Source organism: Archocentrus centrarchus, chromosome 15, assembly GCF_007364275.1.
Source record: "Archocentrus centrarchus isolate MPI-CPG fArcCen1 chromosome 15, fArcCen1, whole genome shotgun sequence".
Classification (NCBI taxonomy): domain Eukaryota; kingdom Metazoa; phylum Chordata; class Actinopteri; order Cichliformes; family Cichlidae; genus Archocentrus; species Archocentrus centrarchus.
Window position 1 is genome coordinate 971,007 of NC_044360.1, and position 19,976 is coordinate 990,982.

General features: G+C 48.6%; 1 protein-coding gene across 2 annotated transcripts in view; it reads left to right on the forward strand.

The window, feature by feature from the left end:
* Positions 1-19,976, forward strand: part of ninl (ninein-like) — a 36,636-nt gene that overhangs the window by 11,256 nt on the left and 5,404 nt on the right. Inside the window, exons 5-24 of one of the 2 annotated variants that reach the window (XM_030748373.1) lie at positions 3,304-3,361; positions 4,522-4,604; positions 4,698-4,844; positions 6,810-6,986; positions 7,509-7,645; positions 8,146-8,286; positions 8,510-8,684; positions 8,805-8,915; positions 9,958-10,044; positions 11,869-12,007; positions 12,777-12,845; positions 14,784-14,908; positions 14,983-15,063; positions 15,419-15,555; positions 15,649-15,786; positions 16,522-17,823; positions 18,592-18,696; positions 19,035-19,104; positions 19,525-19,692; positions 19,808-19,924. In XM_030748373.1, the coding sequence (XP_030604233.1) occupies positions 3,304-3,361; positions 4,522-4,604; positions 4,698-4,844; positions 6,810-6,986; positions 7,509-7,645; positions 8,146-8,286; positions 8,510-8,684; positions 8,805-8,915; positions 9,958-10,044; positions 11,869-12,007; positions 12,777-12,845; positions 14,784-14,908; positions 14,983-15,063; positions 15,419-15,555; positions 15,649-15,786; positions 16,522-17,823; positions 18,592-18,696; positions 19,035-19,104; positions 19,525-19,692; positions 19,808-19,924 (3,567 nt within the window). The remainder of the gene's footprint in view (positions 1-3,303; positions 3,362-4,521; positions 4,605-4,697; positions 4,845-6,809; positions 6,987-7,508; positions 7,646-8,145; positions 8,287-8,509; positions 8,685-8,804; positions 8,916-9,957; positions 10,045-11,868; positions 12,008-12,776; positions 12,846-14,783; positions 14,909-14,982; positions 15,064-15,418; positions 15,556-15,648; positions 15,787-16,521; positions 17,824-18,591; positions 18,697-19,034; positions 19,105-19,524; positions 19,693-19,807; positions 19,925-19,976) is intronic. The other variant, XM_030748374.1, reaches the window with a different exon arrangement.

The window sequence follows — 19,976 nt, forward strand, 5'->3', positions numbered from 1 at the left end:
CTACAGTTCACACCTTTAAAACCTGTTTGAAAACCCATTTTTATTCTTTGGCTTTTAAATCAGAATGAGTCCTGAGTTCTGGATACATTAGTGATGCTGTTTTCTTTTACTTGTGTTATATTATTTTTTGTTTCCTGTTTTAACGGTCTTCTTATCTTGTGTTTTATGTTATTTTATTTATTCTAATTGTACAGCACTTTGGTCAGCTGCTGTTGTTTTTAAATGTGCTTTAGAAATAAACTTGACTTATTTCTCTGCAGCTCTTTAATGTCATCAGTTATTTGTGTAATAATCATTTGATCTACCTGGAAGACAGCTTTGTAGTTTCCATTCTCACTGACGAGGTAATCGCCTTGGTACAGCTCCTGGTCAGTGCTGATGAAGTTCCTGCTCATGATTCTGACACACAGGTTAAAAAATGTTAGGTGACTCAGGTGTTCACAGGTGAGGACTCAGGAGGATGCATTCATTCAGCTGTGGTGTTAATGCAGTCATATAAAAGTTCAAACTCACCTGCTGCTGAAGGACGATCTGTCAGAGAACCTGATGCTCAGCAAGTTGCTGTGAGGACCTGTGAAACAGAGACTCCTTTATACCATTATACCTGAGACACGGGGGGGGGGGGGGGGGGGGTGCAGGGACATTTGCACGATTTGAAGATAAAATTTTATTTCAGCTTATCAGAATAAAAGCTCCTCCCATAATGTCATCATTCCCGGGGTCAGATACTGCACTTAACACAGCTCGCTTTAACATCCCACACACACACACACACACACACACACACACACACACACACACCCACACACACACACACACACACAGCTGTGGTGCAGGATGCTCTGCTCCCATCAGGAGCAGCTTGGAGATCCTTCAGCTTGTTAGAAACAGGAAACTGAGTTAATGAGTTTGTGCAGGTGAGCGTGCTGAGTGAGTTTAACAGCAGGGACGTGTTTATATTCCTATGTTCATGTGTGTTGGTGGTGTTGTGCCTAACTGGATGAGAAAGGCCCCCCCCCGTGTTGTTCAGTGGACTGATTCCCACCTCTGCTGTTCGTCTGTGTGATGGATGTTTGATATATGAGCAGATCTCTGGTGAGGATTTAGACTCAGTGATTCATGTTTGTCCTGAAGCGTGACTGCATCTCTGAGAGGACCGGCAGCTACAGCTGGAAGGCCCCATTGTAACGATGGCAGTAGGCAGTGGGGTGTAAATATCATAATGAAAGTGATATTGAAGGTTTTACTGAATGCTGCAGTCTACACATCAGTAAGCACCTTCTTGGTAAGTGTCCTCAGTGCTTTAGAGCAGTGAAGGTGATGCACAGCCAGACACCAGCTCCTTAGGAGTCAGTTCATCTCTGCTCCTGTTATGTCCTGGGGTTTAGGTCATGTGACTGCTACAAAGTTCCAGGATTGGTGAATTTAAAGGCATACCTGGGGTCATTGTCCTGCTGGAAGGTCCACGCCCACCCAAACCTCACGTCCTGACGTACGTTCTTACAGGATTTCCTGTAGGTTCTAGTTCCTGAGGAACCAAAGTCACCCCATCGTGGGTCACTGCGGGGAGAGTTCTTTCGTTCTTCCTCCTGCTGATCCCAAAATGTTTGAGTTCTGCTTCATCGCCCTGCAGGGCTGTATCCCAAATCTTCTGCTGCTCGCCTGGATGCATCCGGAGCTGAGCTTTCTTGGAGTTCAGGCATGAGTGTGTGGTGTAGGAACAGAAACCTGAATGCCTGTTGCCACCTGATGTGTGATTTTAGGGGCTGAATAATTGTGTCTGTTTCAGCTGCTTTGTAAAACAGGACGTTTCCATATGAGTTCAGGAATTTGACTGCTGTATGTTTATCAGCGCCCGCTCCTGCAGCCAGTATCAGTCTGTTTGATTACCAAATGTTGTCAATTCTAATGAACCTTTAATAGATGAATGCTTATCCCTCATATGTCCAAATCTTGCACTGTTTCATTTGTATATCAGCTGTTGTGACTGCGTCAGGCTGCGGAGGACAGGCGGATGTGTTCAGATAAGCTCAGGGTGGATGACGAACGTTTGATAGCACTAACAAACTTTCTGCCCACCAGTTGAAATGTCTCCAGATCAAATCCCTGAATGCAGTAAACTAAAATAAAGCGCCCTTTATAACTGTATCACGTGTGAGCGTTCTTGATCGGGCTTTAAACCTCCTCCCTGAGTCGGCCCCCTCTGACCCGTCGATGCCACAGACCTCCACAGCTGCTCTGCACTTTTTCCCGCTCAGTGATCCGATGGAGAGCGCGGGAATTTGGACATCAAAATCTTTGTGATGTCCCATAAAGCGTTCCTGCTACCTGATGATCAGTTATTCTCCTGTCAGGCTGCACGTCACTGCCTCCGGCTGCCATCAAAGATCCTGACTGACAGAACAGCTGCTCATGAAACGCCGCTTCAGTCGGTCACGCTGAACACGGCGCTCCGATGGGCAGTAGAGCCGAGTAGAGTCAGAATAGAGTCAGACCGGCCGTGTGTGAACAGTTTCTCTGTAAGTCTGCGCTGTCGTCTCTGTGACATCTCTAAGTAAATACTTCACATTCAGAGGCTGCTTCCTGCAGTGCCGCTGTTACTGCTCCGTGTTAGGAAGACCTGATAAAGCACCGATCGATCAGCTCATTGATCGCTCCTAACTGTCAGCACGAGTCGGGCTAATGGAGCCCAGTGGTTTGTGTATTCTTTAATGCTGAATTTGATTTTTATAATGTGGACAGCATTATTTAAGTTTTACACTCATGAATCTAAAGCTAATCTGCAGGATTCTTCAGCTCCTGTGTCGTTAACGTTTGATCACATTTAAGTGATTTATTGGATAAAACCAGCTGCAGCGATCAGCTGATTTTCACAGGGAAATGCAAAGCTGCTGCAGCCTCACTTTCCCATGAAAGTCCTGACAGTGAGGAGGAGGAGGAGGGTTTACATGCTAAGCTCTTCAGCATGACAGTCAGGGGTGTGCACGTGAACACACACACACGTGCACACACACATATAATATGGTCAGCGTAGCAGAAGTAATGGCCGCTCAGGAATTCCTTCAAATAGCTGTTTGGTCTAATGGCTCCACTGCGCGCGCACGCACACACACACGCACACACACACACACACACACACACACACACACACCTTGTTTTGAAAGACTGTGTGAAGAGGATACTGGGACACTGTGTTAGTTCAAACTCGTTTAACAGGCTGGTAAACACAGAAAAACACAGAGTGTGTGTGTTTGTGTGCACATGTGTGTGCTGCAGTCACTGACCTCCATGTTTTCTCTGCAGAGCCTGAAGTCTGATGAGGAGACAGGAAGTCAGAAGGAGACACCCTTTCAGTCTAAAGGTACCTCCACAGTTCATCCAGCTGCTTCGTTCCTGCAGCTCGATCTGTGCAGAAGTGTTTGCACTTCCTGTTGCTGCTGTAGTTTAAAATTCTTGTTTCTCGCTGGTGTTGAATTCAAACCGATGAACTGCTCTGACCTGTTTCTATAAAGAGGCTGTTTTTCATGGCTTGTTAAAGTTGCAGAACTTTTTCTCTCCCTTTGTTTGTTTTTATTCCTAAAAGCAGGAAATCGTAAAACAAGGTCACACTTTATGTTGTTACTGAAACATATTTAGACGTTTAATGAAAGATGTGATGAGTAGGATTGACTGACATACAGCTGCTTATTTTTCACATCAAAGCCCTGCAGCCTATTTCCCACCTCGCTTGGTCACATGCTCCTGTCTCAGTGACCTGTTTGGGTCGCAGCGGGAGGGGGGTCACGCCGTAACATCCGCGAGGTCGTCTGCGGTACGTTAATAAAATAATACCAGCAAGTGCAGCGACGTTTGAAGGCCCCATCAGCTGGGCTGATGATTAGTGTGACTTTCATAAAACCACCAAAAGATTAATCATAGACATCATATTACTGAGAGTTTAATTATCAATGAGCAATTTTTAAAAGGTTTTCAAAGTTTTCACTTTTTAATCTAATTTTTCTTCATGAATGATAATTTTTTTTTTTTACCCAAACTGTTTGACATTTATTAGACTTTACTGACAAAAAATAAAAGTATTTATATATTTATTGAGAGACAGAAAGGTAAAATTGATTTTCAGCCTACAGGCTGCTGTAAATTGTTTATACGAACCTCTGGAAGTTCATTTTAATCAGCTGGTGATCAGAGAGAGTCTGCTCTGCTGCTGCAGGAGCACAGCCACCATACCGCGTATATCTACAGCTTTTATTGTAAAAGGCAGGGACAGGAAGAGATTAAATTGGATTAGGGTACAGATCAGGCAGCAACACATCCAGCAGCTATAAAACATTTGAAAGGTGTTAATCAGCCGATTAATATTTGTCTGAAATCTCAGCATCATCTCATGGTGTCCATCCATCCTGCAATGGAGCGCGCTCAGATGTAGAGATGAAGTGTAGATGCTTGTTATTCACACCTGTGTGCACCAGCAGCAAACTCAGGAAGAAAATCTGAAGCTTGGTTTCACGTGTTTATTTGCAGGTCACCAGCAGGGGGAGGAGCCAGGAGGACACGTCTTGACGGTGGTGTGTGATCACCTGGGTCTGCAGCACCTGCACAGTGAGGTGAGGCTCCATGCGAGGCGTTTGCTGTCACCTCTGCGGCACGTTATTTGTGATAATATCAGTATTTGCATTGACCTCTGCGGCTGTAAACAGGAAGTGGACGTGCTGCTCAGGAGGTTGGATCCCGACCTCGACGGCAGAGTCAGCATTAGCGAGTTCAAGAAGGTGTTGTGTGGCTCCACCCCCATCACCTGCTCCACCCCCGTACGATCAGCTGACCTGCAGAGGGCGCCACACAAGGTGAGACGCACATGCTCAGAGAGTTTGTGACTTCCTGAAGGGTCTGCAGCCAAAATCAGAGCTGGTTAAATTCTCCAAATAAGGAAAAGAGCGTCAGTGCTTCCTGGATCACCTCCTTCTGAAGGACACATAACCCCCCCACTCAGGACACTGATGTTCATGAACAGTGTTTTCCATTCACTGCCATAACCAGCCAATCAGTTTAAGTGACCCACCTGACCCTGACCCACCTGACTCAGACTCTGACCCACCTGACCCTGACTGAACGTCTCACTGCTGAAAGAAAAGCTGACTCAGTGACCTGTTTGTTACAGAAAATATTTTATTGAAAGTTTTTGAAGTTTTATTGAAATGACTGCATGTGAGCTTCAGTTCTGTCAGCTGGCATTTATCGTAATCGTCTCAGACAGAGAAGCTCTGAGATCGGATATTGTAAATGACTGCAGTCGGATCACTGAGCTGCATTCAGAATGAGCATGTCAGGAGCTGCTGCACGTAGCTCCACCTTTCCTCACCTCCTCCTTTCAGCCAGTCAGGAAGCTCTGCTGCAGCTGGAGGTCATCAGTCCAATCAGGGTGGGGTGGCTGCAGGTGAACAGGTAGCAGCTCGCATGCACATGCATGTAAAAGTTGTGAGCTCAGGCTGTAAATGTGGGTGAGGATGGAGAGGACGAGGGCCGCCACGCACTGCTACGCTCAGGTGATCAACACCCCCACGTACCTGGAAGCTCCTTTCAGAGCAGAATGAACGCAAACTTAGCTTTAGCCACACGGGGGTCTGTTCCACTAATTCATGTGTAGTTGAGGGGAACGTCGATGACGCTGTTCAGTGCAAAGACGGCGATGGTGTGGAGAACAGTTACAGGATCACTGCGGTCAGAGAAAGGTTCATGCTTCCTTCTGTAATGAGGTTCTGGGACCTGCCAGCTGTTCAGTGTGTGTAGCTGTAAAGTCTGAAGGCAGGAGTGCAGCTCTCACAGACAGCAGATACGGCATTAAGTCAGAATCAGCAGCTGGGCGGGGGCGGGTTCCAAAGCGGCTTGCGGAGCAGTTTGGGGGGGTTGGTGCGGTCACCGAGGCCGTGAGCCTGACGCTTCAGTTTGAGCAGAAATGCTGAAACAGCTTCTAAAGAGGCCGGTTTGGTTTCTGGTTTGTCTGATTGTGAATCTGAGTTCAGAGCTGCCCCTCCTCGTGTTGTACGTGTGTGTGTGTGTGTGTGTGTGTGTGTGTGTGATGTCTGTGGAGCTGTGTCACATTTCTCTCTGACGGGTCTCAGCAGCGCTTCATTTGAAGCTCGATGTTCCCACCGTGAGGCAGCGGGAGCTTTAATGTGTTCATTAGTTCGTTTATTTGAAACGCTCGCGCCGGCTGATAAAACGTGTTTGAGCTGCAGGGTTGGCAGCATGCTGATGATGAAGGCCTCACTTCTTCACGAGTGTTACAGTCAGCACGAGAGAGTTTGGGTGTGAGTCGAGGCTCCGTGTGGATCACCTGCGTTGGTGATCGATGTCTCTGTGCAGGTGAAATCGGTCAGCAGGTGAAACGTCTCATCTTTCAGCTCATTCCTGATCAAACTTTAGAAAATGTCCTTCAGACGCTGACTGTTCATTTTTGGAAAGATGTTCAAACTTTGGCTGTTTGGTCCTAAATGTCCTTAAAAAAGTCTTTAAGCTTTTTTTTCCAGCTGCTGCTTGATTAAATGAAAACTGATGGACGGTTTAAAAACTTGATATCGTGGATAAAAGGTGGCGCCTCAGGATAAATTTCCTGTGATGGTTAAACGAGGTTTGATGACTGTGGATGTGAGTGTGTCTCTCAGAGAAATGGGGGCCTGTATGTGAGGGAGAGCGTGCAGGTTAAATCTGGTGTTCCTCCGTGTGTTAATCCAGATTAACTGCAGCAGCAGGCGTTTCTCAGGACTCTGGAATCTGGTCGCTCACTCTCTGTTTTCCGCTCCTCCATGCAGCCTCCGGCAGTGTCGGAGGAGCGCTCGGCTCGCTGCACCTTGCCCTCCCTGCTGACGGCCGCCGCGGGTCAGAGGGTCCTCAGCCGGCTGGACGACGGCTCCGGATGCACGAGCCCCGAGCGCGTCATGACCCTGTGGACGGAGGAGGGCATCAGGAACAGCCGGGACATCCTGCAGGTCAGTGCAGAGCAGGACCCAGAGCTGAGCCGCAGGCTGTCAGTTAGTTTTTAAAAGTTCTGAATCTGATTAACAAAGACGTTTTTCAGTCTTTAGAGACGTTTGTGTGTTAGAAGTGTTTCTGTGACTGTTTAAGCTGCTGCTGCCTGCAGGCTCAGTTTGTCTGTTCGCTGCTAACGTGAAGGCTGTGAGCTAAAGAAAGCACAAACGCTGAAGTTATGATCTTTACTGTGGAGGAACCGCAGCACAGCCAGCAGCATTTACTCCCAGGATACTCTGAAATACTCTGAGAGCCACTAAGACACCAATCAAACAGAAAAGTTTATTTATAAAGGTGTTTACAGTCAGCTGGCCATAAGACACAGATACACGAAGAACAAATAAAGTAAATAAAGTTTGACCCTGCAGCAGATTTATGCACTTCCTGTTGAATCACCTTTGAGAACTGAGGCGGCCTCAGCTGGACAGATGTTCCTGATGAGTAACATCAGCTGTTTGGGGTGTGGGTTTGTGTCCCTGCAGACTCTGGACTTCCCCCTGGAGGAGCGCCTCAGTCTGGCAGACTTGACTCTGGCTCTGGACAACGAGCTGCTGGTCAGCGGGAACGGCATCCACCAGGCGGCGCTCATCTCCTACAAGAACGAAATCCAGCACCTGCAGTAAGTTTTCTTATTTTAACGTGCTGAAGGTGGAGAGTTCAGCGCCCCGTGCTGCGTCTGCAGATCCTTAGAAAACTGAAATTTGATCAGAGTTACAGTCTTAATGAAAAATGAACGCTGTGACCTTTGGACTCAGGATTTTGTGTCCTGCGTGTTTTTGTGCTAACGGCTTCTGTTGGTGGGTCACAGAACACCACAGCATTTAGACACCTTTGAACTGAGATCACGCCTGAAAGCAGGCAGGTGAGCCGAGGCAGGTGAGCCGTCACATTCTGAAGTATCCCAGAATCAGAGATGTGTGACCTGCTTTGATCTGTGGCCTCCTCAGACAGAACCTTGATTATTGATGTATTTCTGAGTCAGTGAGGAGTTAGTCTGCACTGATTTCTGATCGTGCAGGTAAAATGTTGGGAGCTTCGGGCTCCCTTCGTAGCTGCTCTGACCTCCTGAGGTGATGCAGTGCAGCTCCTGAGCCGTGCTCTCTGTCGGTTTGTGTTCAGGGAGCTGGCCGAGCAGGCCCGCAGCGAGCGCGACAAGGCGAAGGCCGACCTGGACCTGGCCGACCACAGGAACCTGCAGCTGGTCAGAGAGGTGGACGACCGGCACGCCAGCATGGAGACGCTCAACCAGAGCAGGATCAGGTCAGGGTCGGGCTTTTGCCTGCACTTTATAATGTTCCCTGTTAGCTTTAAAGGAATCAGAGCGTTACCTGATCCGGCTCTTTCGTCCAATCACAGACCAAACTGTAAATTAGCTGCACAGGATTGGTTCGTTTCAAGAGGTTCAGTCAGGATTTATTAAAGGCACTAACACAGTGTAAGCGGGTCAGACGGCGGTGTTGATGAGTCACTTTGTAATTGGCAGGGACCTGGAGCAGGACTTCCGTGATAGGCTGACGGCTCTGCGATGTGAGACGGAGCAGGAGAGCGAGACGCTGCTGCAGCAGGTGGAGGCGGAGCGTGGTGCCCTGCAGGAGGAGCTGCAGCTGCTCAGAGCGCAGGAGGCGGAGCTACAGGAGGAGCTCCACAGCGCCGTGCAGGTGTGCTACATCCTCCTCCTCCTCGTTCGTCTCCTTTGAGTTGAATTCTTTCATTTTTAATATTCGGGTTATATACCTGAGTGCTCAGGTGTGTGTGTGGAACATGTTCTCTGCTTACAGGAGAACGGTCATCTGGAGGAGGAGCTGAACGCCGTGAAGATGGAGCTGAGTAAAGCCGAAGGCTCGGTGAGCCGACTGCAGAGAGACCTCGACCAGCTGCTGCACGACAAGGTGACCAACCTTAGACATCAGAGGTGTCCCGGTCAGGGCTCGCTCTGAGCCATAAAAATCATCCACAGCTTCATCGATCAGGCACGTTTTCACTGAGGGGCTTCATATCAGATTACAGTAATCAGATTACAGTAAACAGCAGCCCAGCAGAGCTTTCAGAGCAAGTGGGGGATGTTTGAGTTACACTCAGATCTGATCTCACTTTACTGATCTCGTACTTTCTCCTGTTTTTGTTCAACAAGCTTCCAGCAGCATCAGCACCACCTTCTGTGGCAGCTGCAGGGGACCAGGTCCCGGTTTGAATACAAAACCTAATTCAAAAATCACATCAGCTGTTTGGCAAGTTTATCCCTGTTCAACAAGATCTGAAAATGAGAGCAGGAAGGACGAGGCGTGACCCCGTGACCTGAGCTCAGAGGGACCATCGATGGTCCAGAGCACCTGTCAGATCACCTGACCTCCACCTGAGCCCCGCTCAGAGGGGTAGATGGGGGAACAAAGAAGAGAGGTGAGGCAGACATAAACCAGAAGACCCCCAAACTTTACTCACAGAACTGAAGACGAAGGATTTCCTCCTTTTTGTGTTCAGACTTTTCGATCCTGTGATTTCCCTGCTGTGCAGTAACAGCCGGACTTCCTCCTGACGGCCGCTGTTAGCCAGAGACGAGTTCAGGACTCAACAGTAACTTTAGTTTGGAAGTCACGTTCCTTTTTTAAGTGACTGAGCCCTCGCAGCCTGCCTGCAGTACCTTCATGGTCCACTGGGGGGCTCTGAGCCATCCTTTGGGAGTCACTGCTGTAAATGATCCAAAACAACAAACCTGATCGTGTGTGTGTGTGTGTGTGTGTGTGTGTGTGTGTGTGTGGCTGGTGTTGGGTAACTCTCCTGCTTGTATCTGTTGAATCATTGATGATGGTTTCCTCTGACTTGGTTTCTTGGCCTTGTCCTCGATGACTTTTTATGTTTCAGTTTGAAGCAGCTGATGATCCATCACCGATCGATCGATGGACTGTTTGATTGACGGGTGTTTTGTTTTTGCAGTTTGGCGGTTTGGACCCGTCCGGCGTCGGTCTGAGCCACGAGGAGCGATTCTCTGAAATCATCAAAGAGTACGAACAGCAGTGCCGGGTAAGCTTAAAGCCGTCTCATGCTTTTATTTTGACGGGCTTGGTGTTTCTCTGGCTGCAGAAAGAATCTGTTAGATTTTTCTTGCACATTTAGCTCACAGACATGAATGTTCAGACACGGAGTGTCCAGCAGGCTTCCTGCAGGTTCTAATTTAAGCTTCCAGCTCTGAAGCTCTGGGCTGTGTTTTTCATATGGATGTGTAAATGCCAGCTTACACGCTGTGATGACTGCCCTCTCAGCCAATAGAAAGGAAGCAGGCAGGAAACGCTAATGTTGGAGACCGCAGCAGGAAACCAGGCGGATGTGTCAGGTGTCCTTTCAGATTAAAATCTCTTTTTCAGTGAAGAAACCATTAAAATGCAGAGTAATGATAAACTCGAGTCTGACGGGTCAGAATAAACATTGAAGTCAGTGTGTAAAATCTCGTCAGTAGATGTCAGTAGACTGCAGTCAGTTCTGTTTTCGTAGCGGCTGCACAGTTTGCCTTTCCTCGTCCTGCCACAGCAGATCATCTCCCCCCCCCATCCCAGCATCCTCCTCTGTCACTCCAACCCTCTGCATGTCCTCCTTCATCCATGAACCTCCTCTGAGGTCTTCCTCTCTTCTCCGGCCTGCAGCTCCACCCTCTCAGCCTCTCTAAATGTGTTTTCCTGTAAATCATGTGGATATCTCCTGTACTTAGGAAGTTATCAGAAATCCTGGAAGAAAATATTGACTTTGAAGGTAATATTCTGCCAGGCTTTGTTAAATATACTGAAGTTCTTGTACTAAAGCAAATGAAGTGGGAGCGCTGCGAGTTCAGCTTCTTTTAAATGTGAAGGAATGAAACACTCACAGGAGGTTCCCGTTGGTGTAAAGGAGGCTGGAACAGTGAGATGAATCATTCAGGAGGTACCTGTGACGTTCTCCTGTTCCTCCAAACTTTAGTGAAGTGTTCTCATGCTGAGCTGCAGTGAAATGATGTCAAAGCTGAGAGCGGTGATATTTCAGTTTTTAGATCACCATCTGAAACGGTTTTCATGTCTGTGTTTGTGCACCTGAACGCCTCACGGCTGCTGGGACAGAAAATCCAGGTGAGAGCCGCTCGTACCTGCAGCACCTCTGCAGTCTGCTCTGTCAGCTCTTCTGTGATCAGTGTGGCTTTTGTTTACTGTCCTTATTCTCAGCTGGATGAAACGTGCTTCCTTCCCGAGTGTCTGACATCTGCAGGGTTTCTCCCAGCTCGCAGTCAGGGCTGTGAGGAGTTAACAGACAAAATGTTCACGGCACACTAAAAACTGAATTATGTTTTTATACTTTTAAGGTGCTCGTTGTAAAGGATAGTTTACAGACAGACGCAGCAGCTGTGGCGTTACATCCAGAACATCTGTCTGAATGACTTCAGTGTGTTTAGAGCAGGAGCAGGCTTTGATGCAGTACCCATTTATACCACAAGATGGTGCAGCCAGTCTCCCCCGAGTCCAACAGGACAGCGAAGTGTGGGCATCTCTGCTCAGACAACCTGGACAAGGGATGGATGGGGGATGGATGGATGGATGGATGGATGGGGAGTTTCTCATCCATCCGTCCATCCCAGGGGAAAAAGCAGTAAAAAGATCATCAGTGGTTGGAACAGATTGTTTCCAGGAGCTGGAGGAAGCTGGTGTGTCAGAGTTAAAGCCTCAGTGACCACATTTTCACTTTAGCTTTGCTGTAACTGCACCTCAGACGTGCTGTGTGTGTGACCGGCTGTTCACCTGCAGACTGAGCCGAGGGGTTTCCTCTGCTGGTGTGTGTTTGCAGATTCAGGACTGTGTGAGCACTGAGAATGTGTGTTGTGTTCAGGAGCTGCGGGACAGAAACGATGAGCTGAGCTCAGAGTTGGAGCTGCTGAAGAATCAGAGGAGAAGCAGGAAGTGCAGACGACGAACGGGAGCCGCCGCCGCGCTGAGCTGGAACCAGCAACGCTCAGAGTCAGACTCCGGTAACACAACGACACACAAATACGCTGCTGACCGACACAGATGGCTCCTGACAGGAGAGCCCCCTCAGGTTTAAATCCTGCTCACAGGTTCTCACCTGAACACACCTTCTGAGGAGCTTTCATTAGGATTTATTCTGGTGATGCTGTGCACCTGAACACCCACATTCATTACTCACAACATACCTGAAGTTAACCTGTTCCTGTCAGGTGTGGGCGCCACTGCGCCTGGTTCCAGGAAACCGTCCAATAAAAACACTCGATTCAGATTGACGTCAGTGGATCATTCAGTTTGATTTCCTTTAATCAAAGTGTTGAAAACATCTACAAAGATCAGAGAAAAGCAGAAACCCCCAGGTACTCGATCGATCGGCTCAGTCTATCGATCAATCCGATCATTGGTTTTCAGGCCAGATTTGAACATGAATTTTAACTGAAACCTGCTGTGAGTCACAAACTCTGCTGAGACACTTTAACTGGATTTTCAGGTTGGACATGTGAAGGTGTGGACACGCCCACACACACACACACACACACACACACACACACACACACACACACACACACACACACACACACACACACACACACAGAGTTAATTACGGGTGTCAGTCCACAGCTTTCTGTCTTGGTGAGGATTTAAAATCTGAGTCATGTCTCTGGGTAAGTCTTTGCTGTGTGTGTGTGTGTGTGTGTGTGTGTGTGTGTGTGTGTGTGTGTGTGTCTCTGAGAGTTGATTTTATTTTTGTTTGTTTTTGGTGTTTGTGTTCAGATGAGTTAGATGTGAAGCGCTGCTCGTCTCCGCTGATCAGGAAGAAACTGGAGCCGGCTAATAAAGCAGGTGACACACACACACACACACACACACACACACACACACACACACACACTGTCACACAATGCTGTTACTCGGGGCTGACTGTGATTGGCGATGATTCTCACTCAGCCATTCAGGCTCCTCCCACTCTCTGTGACCTCTGCGTGGGGTCGTGCTTTGCTAAGAGGTCTCTGACTCACCAGGTTTCTCTCCTGGCAGCTTCCTGTTTCCTGTGAAACACTGTGTGACCCTCGAGCTTTGATATGACCAGTGATGATTTAGTTACCTTGAAAAAGTAATCTGATTAATCCTTTAAAAAGTAACTTACTTTACTGATTACTTGATTTTAGAAGTAACTAAGTAAGATTACAAATTACTTTAGGAGTTACATTCAACAGCTGCTGGTGTGCCAGGAAGTGATCGTCTGTATTTAAACAGCCGTAAATGACTTGTTGATCTATAATCTATGAAGCATCTATCAACCATATCTCTCATGAATGATATCAGGACATTATGAGAGAGAAACAGCATTTCTATCACAGGTAGAAGCTGCACTCAGTTTTTGGCAAAGTGACTTTTATATATTTGTTTTTTATGAAGGTAAAAACTGTCTGACATTAAAAATGTCTTTTTAAACAGAAATCTGTCTCAGAAAGCTGCAGAAACAAATATGACATCACAGATCTATAAAGATATTTGAAGTGTCCAAAAATCACTGGATTGATTATAATGTAGGTACAATAACACAGACTCCTAAAGATTGTTGAAAAACAGGTTATTTTATATATAAGCCCTTCATAAATCATGCTGACTGCACTCTGTTTACCAATATAAGCAAAGACATTAACATAAACACACACAGAAACATCAGGATCACTTTTTGGCAGACGATCACTTTTTGGCACCCCCCCCGTTACTGGTTTGTACTGAAGTCCAGCTTTTGTTGTTTGGGGGGCTCCTGCATTGCCGCAGCTCGACTCGCTCTGTAAGTGTGACTGTGCTGCGACTCCAGATGTTTCTTTAAACCTGATGTTGTGTTTCTGAAGCTAGATAGCACTTTGTCACAGCACAGAGCGCACAACTAACCTTGATGTTGTCATCTTTAGCTGACACAGACTCACAGTAGTTCCTGTATTTCAGCTAGAAAACGTGCATCTCTCTCCTCCCTCCATTGTTTCCGTTTGTGTCGCTGTGCTGTTTTTGTCCTCATGATGAAAACGGTCAGACGTCACTCCCCGAGACGCAAGAAGAAAGCAAACATATATCTTTGTACTGAGGAAAATCACAAAAATAGTAACGCAGTGACTTGGATACGTTACTGTAATCTGATTACTGGACTGCAAATAGTAACACGTTAGATTACTCGTTACCTGATTCACCTGGTCTCTGCAGGTAGACGCTGAATGAACCAGCTCGTTGTCCTAGCTCGAGCTGTCATCACTTCCTTACTGTGAGGACGCAGAGCGACACCATGAAACGTGATGTCACAGTAAGGAAGTGATGACAGTTCCTCAGTTAGCATCCAGTAACTGACCTGTGAAATTAAACAGCCAAACTTTATTAAACTTTCACCCTCAGAGCAGGACGAAGATGCTGGCAGGTTTCTTAGTTCAGGTGTAGGAACCTCTGTGCAGTGGAAGCAGGAGCGTGTGGAGGTTTATACACCATCAGGTGGATGTAAGACAGACAGTTCCACACAGGAAGTGACCCAGGACCAGGTGACGGGCAAAATGACCACAGGTGACGCAAAGTCGGCGTGTCACGAGTGAATGTTTCCCAGCTCATGGTGATAATGGGTGGAGCTTCTTCCACGGTGTGGTTAGTGCTGGAGGTGTAACCTCAGCATGGTTGGAGCTCAGAGTGGAGGAGCCTCCACATGAACCCTCTGAAAGACTCAGATACAGCATCTGGCAGATTTTGATTGGAGCCTGAGCAGCTGGTGTCCCGCCCTCTCTCCCTCAGCTCTCTGCTCACTGGACGACGACCCCGGCCCGGCCGTCAGCATCCAGACCGAGCTGGCCCTGGAGCAGCTGAAGCAGAAGCACAACGAGGAGCTGCAGCAGCTGAACATCCGGCTGGAGACGCAGGTAACACGCTCGCCGTCACAGATGTTAGACTGCTGGTTTAAAGCGAGCGGTCAAACCTTCCTTCTCTTCCTCAGATGAACTACTACGAGCGCAGCCTGGAGAAGATGAGGGAGAGCATGGAGGTGGAGCGTAAAGACATCTCTCAGGCCTTCAAGGTGAGGAAGGTGTTTACACCTGTCGCTCCAGAAACGGGAAGAAATGAAGGTCCGATTCTACACCTGGAAGCTTTCAGAGAATCAAGAAGCTCCACGCAAAATGTTTCCAGTGTTCTTACTTTCATTTATTCCAACATTTCTGCTTTTATTCCACACGTGCCCACATATATTCCCACTTTTATTTCAAACATTCCACTTTAAAGTGATCTAATCCTGCTTTTCCCCCATCGTCCACATTCCTCCTCTCATTCCTTTCATTCCACCTCAGGGAAGTCGTGGAGCGGGGGATTCTCGATGGCTGCAGAACAGAAAAGCTTTATGTGGTCACGTATTTATGGTTTTGATCTGTTGTCAGCTGGAGATCAGTGAGCTGGAGGAGCAGAAGTCTGAGGCGGAGCAGCGGGTGAAGCAGCTGAAGGAGACCGTGGACAAGCTGCAGACTCAGATCCAACAGGGAGGAGGAGGAGGGCGGAGCAGCGAGCAGGAGCGCAGGTGACTTCGCCTCTGATCGCTTGTACCTCGGGCTGCAGTGCTCCTTCTCCTGGCCGTTCTGTTTCTGAACTTTGACCCCATCTGTGCTCCCAGGATGCAGCGGGAGCGCGCCGAGCTTGAGCAGAACTTTGCCAGAGAGATCAGTAACCTGGTGCAGAGGCTGAGCGCCGAGAAGGAGCAGCTGGAGGCAGAGCTGAAGCTGAAGATGGACCAGGAGGTGATGCTGGTCAGGTGGGTGGTGACCTCACGAAACCATCATTGTTCTTTATCTCGTTTAAAAAAAAAAGGTCCTCGTGGCTCCTTTGATGAAGCTCTTCATACTCAGCTTCACATTTGGACAAAAAAAAAAAAAATAGTGTGATGAAACTTTATGCAGTGAAACCACAAACAACATGACACTTTGTATCAAATGGCGTTTAAAACCAAAGTTTAATGTAACACTGAATAACATTATAGTGCCAGTGTGTAACCTGAGCCTGTTGTATCCTCCTCCACCGAAGCACCTCTGAAAGCCGCGTGACCGCCACACGATCAGAGAAACATCATAGAAGTTTTAAACCAATCACGAGGCTTTCCACTTTATCGGCCTGAATCTTTCAAGTCACAGTTCACATTTTATGAACGCGTTTTTACGTCACGGCTGCCTCCGCGTCTCCGTGTATGTCCTCTTCATCAGAACCATTTAAACAGCATCAACTCGGGCCGTCAGCCACATGAAGAACGTCCCGACACCTGTAAACATATAAAATCTCCCACAAAGTTACAGGAAGGCTGATAAACTATCAACATAAAAGCTCTAAGCTGTAAAAACATGTTTGTTTGGTTTTTTTTAACTGCTGAAAAATTCCAGTTATTATTTCCAGTTATTATGATCAACATTTCTGTATTGAATGGATGACCTGTCAGCACACACGCTGACACTCAGTTGGCTGGTTTTGGTTTCATGTCGAGCGTCTCTGGGAGCAGGGAGGAGTCAGAGCAGCAGCTCGCTCAGATGAAGCTGCAGCACGGTGAGGCTCAGCGCCGCCTCCTGCACCAGCTCCATCAGGAGCGCCGGCGGCTGCAGGAGCAGAGAGGGTTCTGGGAGAGGAGACTGGTGCAGTCGGAGCAGGAGAAACTGTGCAGCGAGCAGATGGCCCGAGAAGAGAAGAGGAGGATGGAGGAGCAGCGGCAGGAGGAGGTCCGACTCCTAAAGGAGCAGATCTCCAGTCTGCAGGGTGTCGTGCAGACATCCAGCCAATTGGAGGCCAGTTTGAAGGAGGATCTCGAAGCATCTCGTGGGCGGAGCAGTGAGCTGGAGGCTCGGCTGGAGGAGGCCTGCGTTCAGCTCGAGGACAGCATCGCCTTCTTGGAGTCTCACGAGCTTGTGAATAAACGTCTGGCCTCGGAGAAGAACTCGGTGGAGGAAGAGCTGCGGTTGGCGAAGAGCAGGGAGGAGGAGCTCGTGGTTCAAGTGTCCCACATGAAGGCAGAGCTGGAAGAGCTGCAGGCCACGTCCGATAGCCTCCTCCAGGACCGAGAGGAGGTGGCAGGAAACTGCAGTCGCCTCTCCAGCGCCGTCGCCCAGCAACAGGCTCAACTCCAAGCCCGAGAGCACGCGGTCAGCTCCCTGAGGGCGGAAGTGGAGAACCTGCAGGAGGTGCTCAGGCTCAAAGCAGAGTCTGTTTCTAAACTCATGGCTGAACTAGACTCATTAAAGACAGATCGCGCCCGGCTGATCCAGGACCTGAAGGAGCAGGCCATGGCTGTGGACAACCTGCAGCTGCAGCTGGATGGTGTCTCAGAGGAGTTGGACAGGAGGAGGAGCAGTGAGGAGTGCCTGCAAGAGGCTCTGAAACAGGAGCAGGCCAGGACCTCGCAGCTCCGGTCCAGTCTGGCTGAGGAGGAGGAGGAAGTCTGCCGTCTGAGCCAGGAGAATGGGACCTACATCCGGCTCACTGACCAGCTCTCCACCCAGATAGTCGAGATGGAGGAGGAGATCTCTTCTCTCAGAGATCACCTCCGAGACCTCAGCTCCCAGCTCAATGACACCGCAGACCTGGTCCTGGAGCTCAGGAGAAAACTCAATGCCAAAACCAGCGAGTCTGAGGGGGCAGCAGGCGAGCAGGTCCTCGAGCTGCAGAAGGCCCTGCAGGACTCCCAGAAGCAGCTGAGGATGGCGGAGGAGGACTTTGAGAGGGAGAAGCGTAAGATGATGCAGCAGCTGATGGAGCTGGAGGAGCTGGCTCTGGCTCTGGAAGGCATCGTGGATCCGACCAGTCCACACAGGTTTGTGGCGCATGAGTCGGACTCAGAGACCCGAAACCCGATCGGTGACTAACCTCCGTCTGCCTGAACCAGAATCTTACAGTTCACTGAATGACACACCCACAATGCACTGCTGCAGACTGACTCTTCACCTCATCGCTAACCGAATGACCGACATCTAAACGCATGAAAATCCTCATCACTGTCTCCGCCCTCCCGTCTGTCTGTCTCCGCCCTCCCGTCTGTCTGTCTCCGCCCTCCCGTCTGTCTGTTCTTTCATCTTAAATTCTTTCTTTATAGTTGAAGTCTGTACGTGACCTGATGATGATGATCTGTAGAAATGTTGTAAAACTTGCTGCAGGAGGTGAGACAGAAACGAGACGAACCGTCTGCTGCTGCTTTTGGCTGTAGTCATGGACGAGTTCCTCACCTGTGCAGGTCAGATTTGAGTCATGAGAAACCCGCGGCGGTAAGCGTTTATATAAAAGCAGCAAGCCTGGAGAAATTAATAACAGCCGTCTTGCTCTCTCAATTTCTGAGCTCGTTAAGGATCCTGGCTTCCTCTCGTTTCTGACCGTCCTCCTGCGCCCTCGTCCAACCTCCTCAAAGCATTGTGTTAATTTTCCAGAGCTCAGCTGATCAGTTTGCTCGTTTTAAAAGTGGCTAACACGTTCATGGTGCTGGATTGGCACTCTGCCGTGAGCTTCTCTCCAATCATGATGCCGTGTTTGATTATTTGAGGCCGTGTTTGAGGTGAGGGACGTTCTGATTCTGTGCTTTGGGCTGCAGGACTCAGCTGGAGGAGGTCCGGTCAGAGAACACAGCTCTCCAGGAGAGACTCGGCATCCTGCAGCAGGAAGTCCACAAAATGGAGGACGACGTCGCCAAGAAGAGGTGAGCGGACGCTGCTGCAGCTCACGCCTTCATCAGAGGGTTACAGTGAAGTTCATACTGAATTAGTAAGAACATGTCTAAATACAAAGCCAAAGAAACAGAGGCTGAGCTGTCAGGTGTGCAGCCTGGTGGGGCTCAGGTGTTTCTGGGCAGAACAAGAATGATCTCTGATCTCTTTTCCCCAGCAGTGGTGAAACTCTCTGACCTCGTCTGTCAGGAGCTAAGCTTAAATTTGAGAAATTTTAGTTCCTCTCATCAAAGCCACCAGACGTCACCCTTTAACGTTAAATAAAATGTAATGCTGTGGAGCCCCCTGATGTCTGCTGCTTCTCCTGCAGGAGGAAACTGGAGGAGAAGCACAGAGAACATGAGAGGAGCAGAGAAGAAGAAGAGAGGCTGCACAGAGAGGTGAGAACCTGCTGAGGGACCAAACTCCAGTCAAATATCTTCTGATTTAACATCAACCTGAGTGCATCTGAACCTTTGCTGTTTCTGATACACCCACATCAGATCTGTTAGTTCTTCAGCACTGCATTAAAGTACACGTACACGTCTCAGTGTGCAGTGTGTTCTTCTCAGCCTCGTAGTCCTCAGGTTATCCAGGATATGGAGACTGAGGACCTCCTCAGGTTTCTTTCTTTAATTTCCAGGCTGTAAAAACTCGATTTAAGAGTTTTTAAATGTAATCACATTAAACTCACACATCAGCTGTCACATTCAGATTCCTCCAAACCAGGATTAGGGTTGATTCGGGTTTCAGAAATCCAGATTATGAACCAAAACGAGACAGTGAAATGATCCATATTTACTCCTCCTCTGTGTCTGCAGAACTCCAAATACCGTGAGGAGGTTCTGGACCTGAGCAGCAGAAACCTGCAGCTGAGCACTGACAACGCCGAGCTGAGCGCCCGTCTCCGTGGAGACCAGGAATCGGTGCGTATGCTGCAGGAGCGCCTAGCAGCGGTTTCTAAGGAGCAGGAGGAGGAGCAAGAGAAGGTGAGCTGAACACGGATGATGTTTCAGCACACGTACGGAGGAGGTTTATTTTCCTAAGATTATTGAGTTTGATCAAATGAAGACCGATGAATCGTTTCTGCTGTGCTGGTTTAAGGTGCGGCGGCTGCAGGATGAAGCGCTGCAGCATGAGAGGGAGAAGCTGCAGTCTCAGGCGTCCTGGACGCAGGAGAAACAGCTGCTGGAGAAAGAGCTCAGCACCTCCAAGAAGAAGGTAGAAGGTTCTACATGTTTGAAGCTGCAGACCGTCTGCAGGACAACGTGAT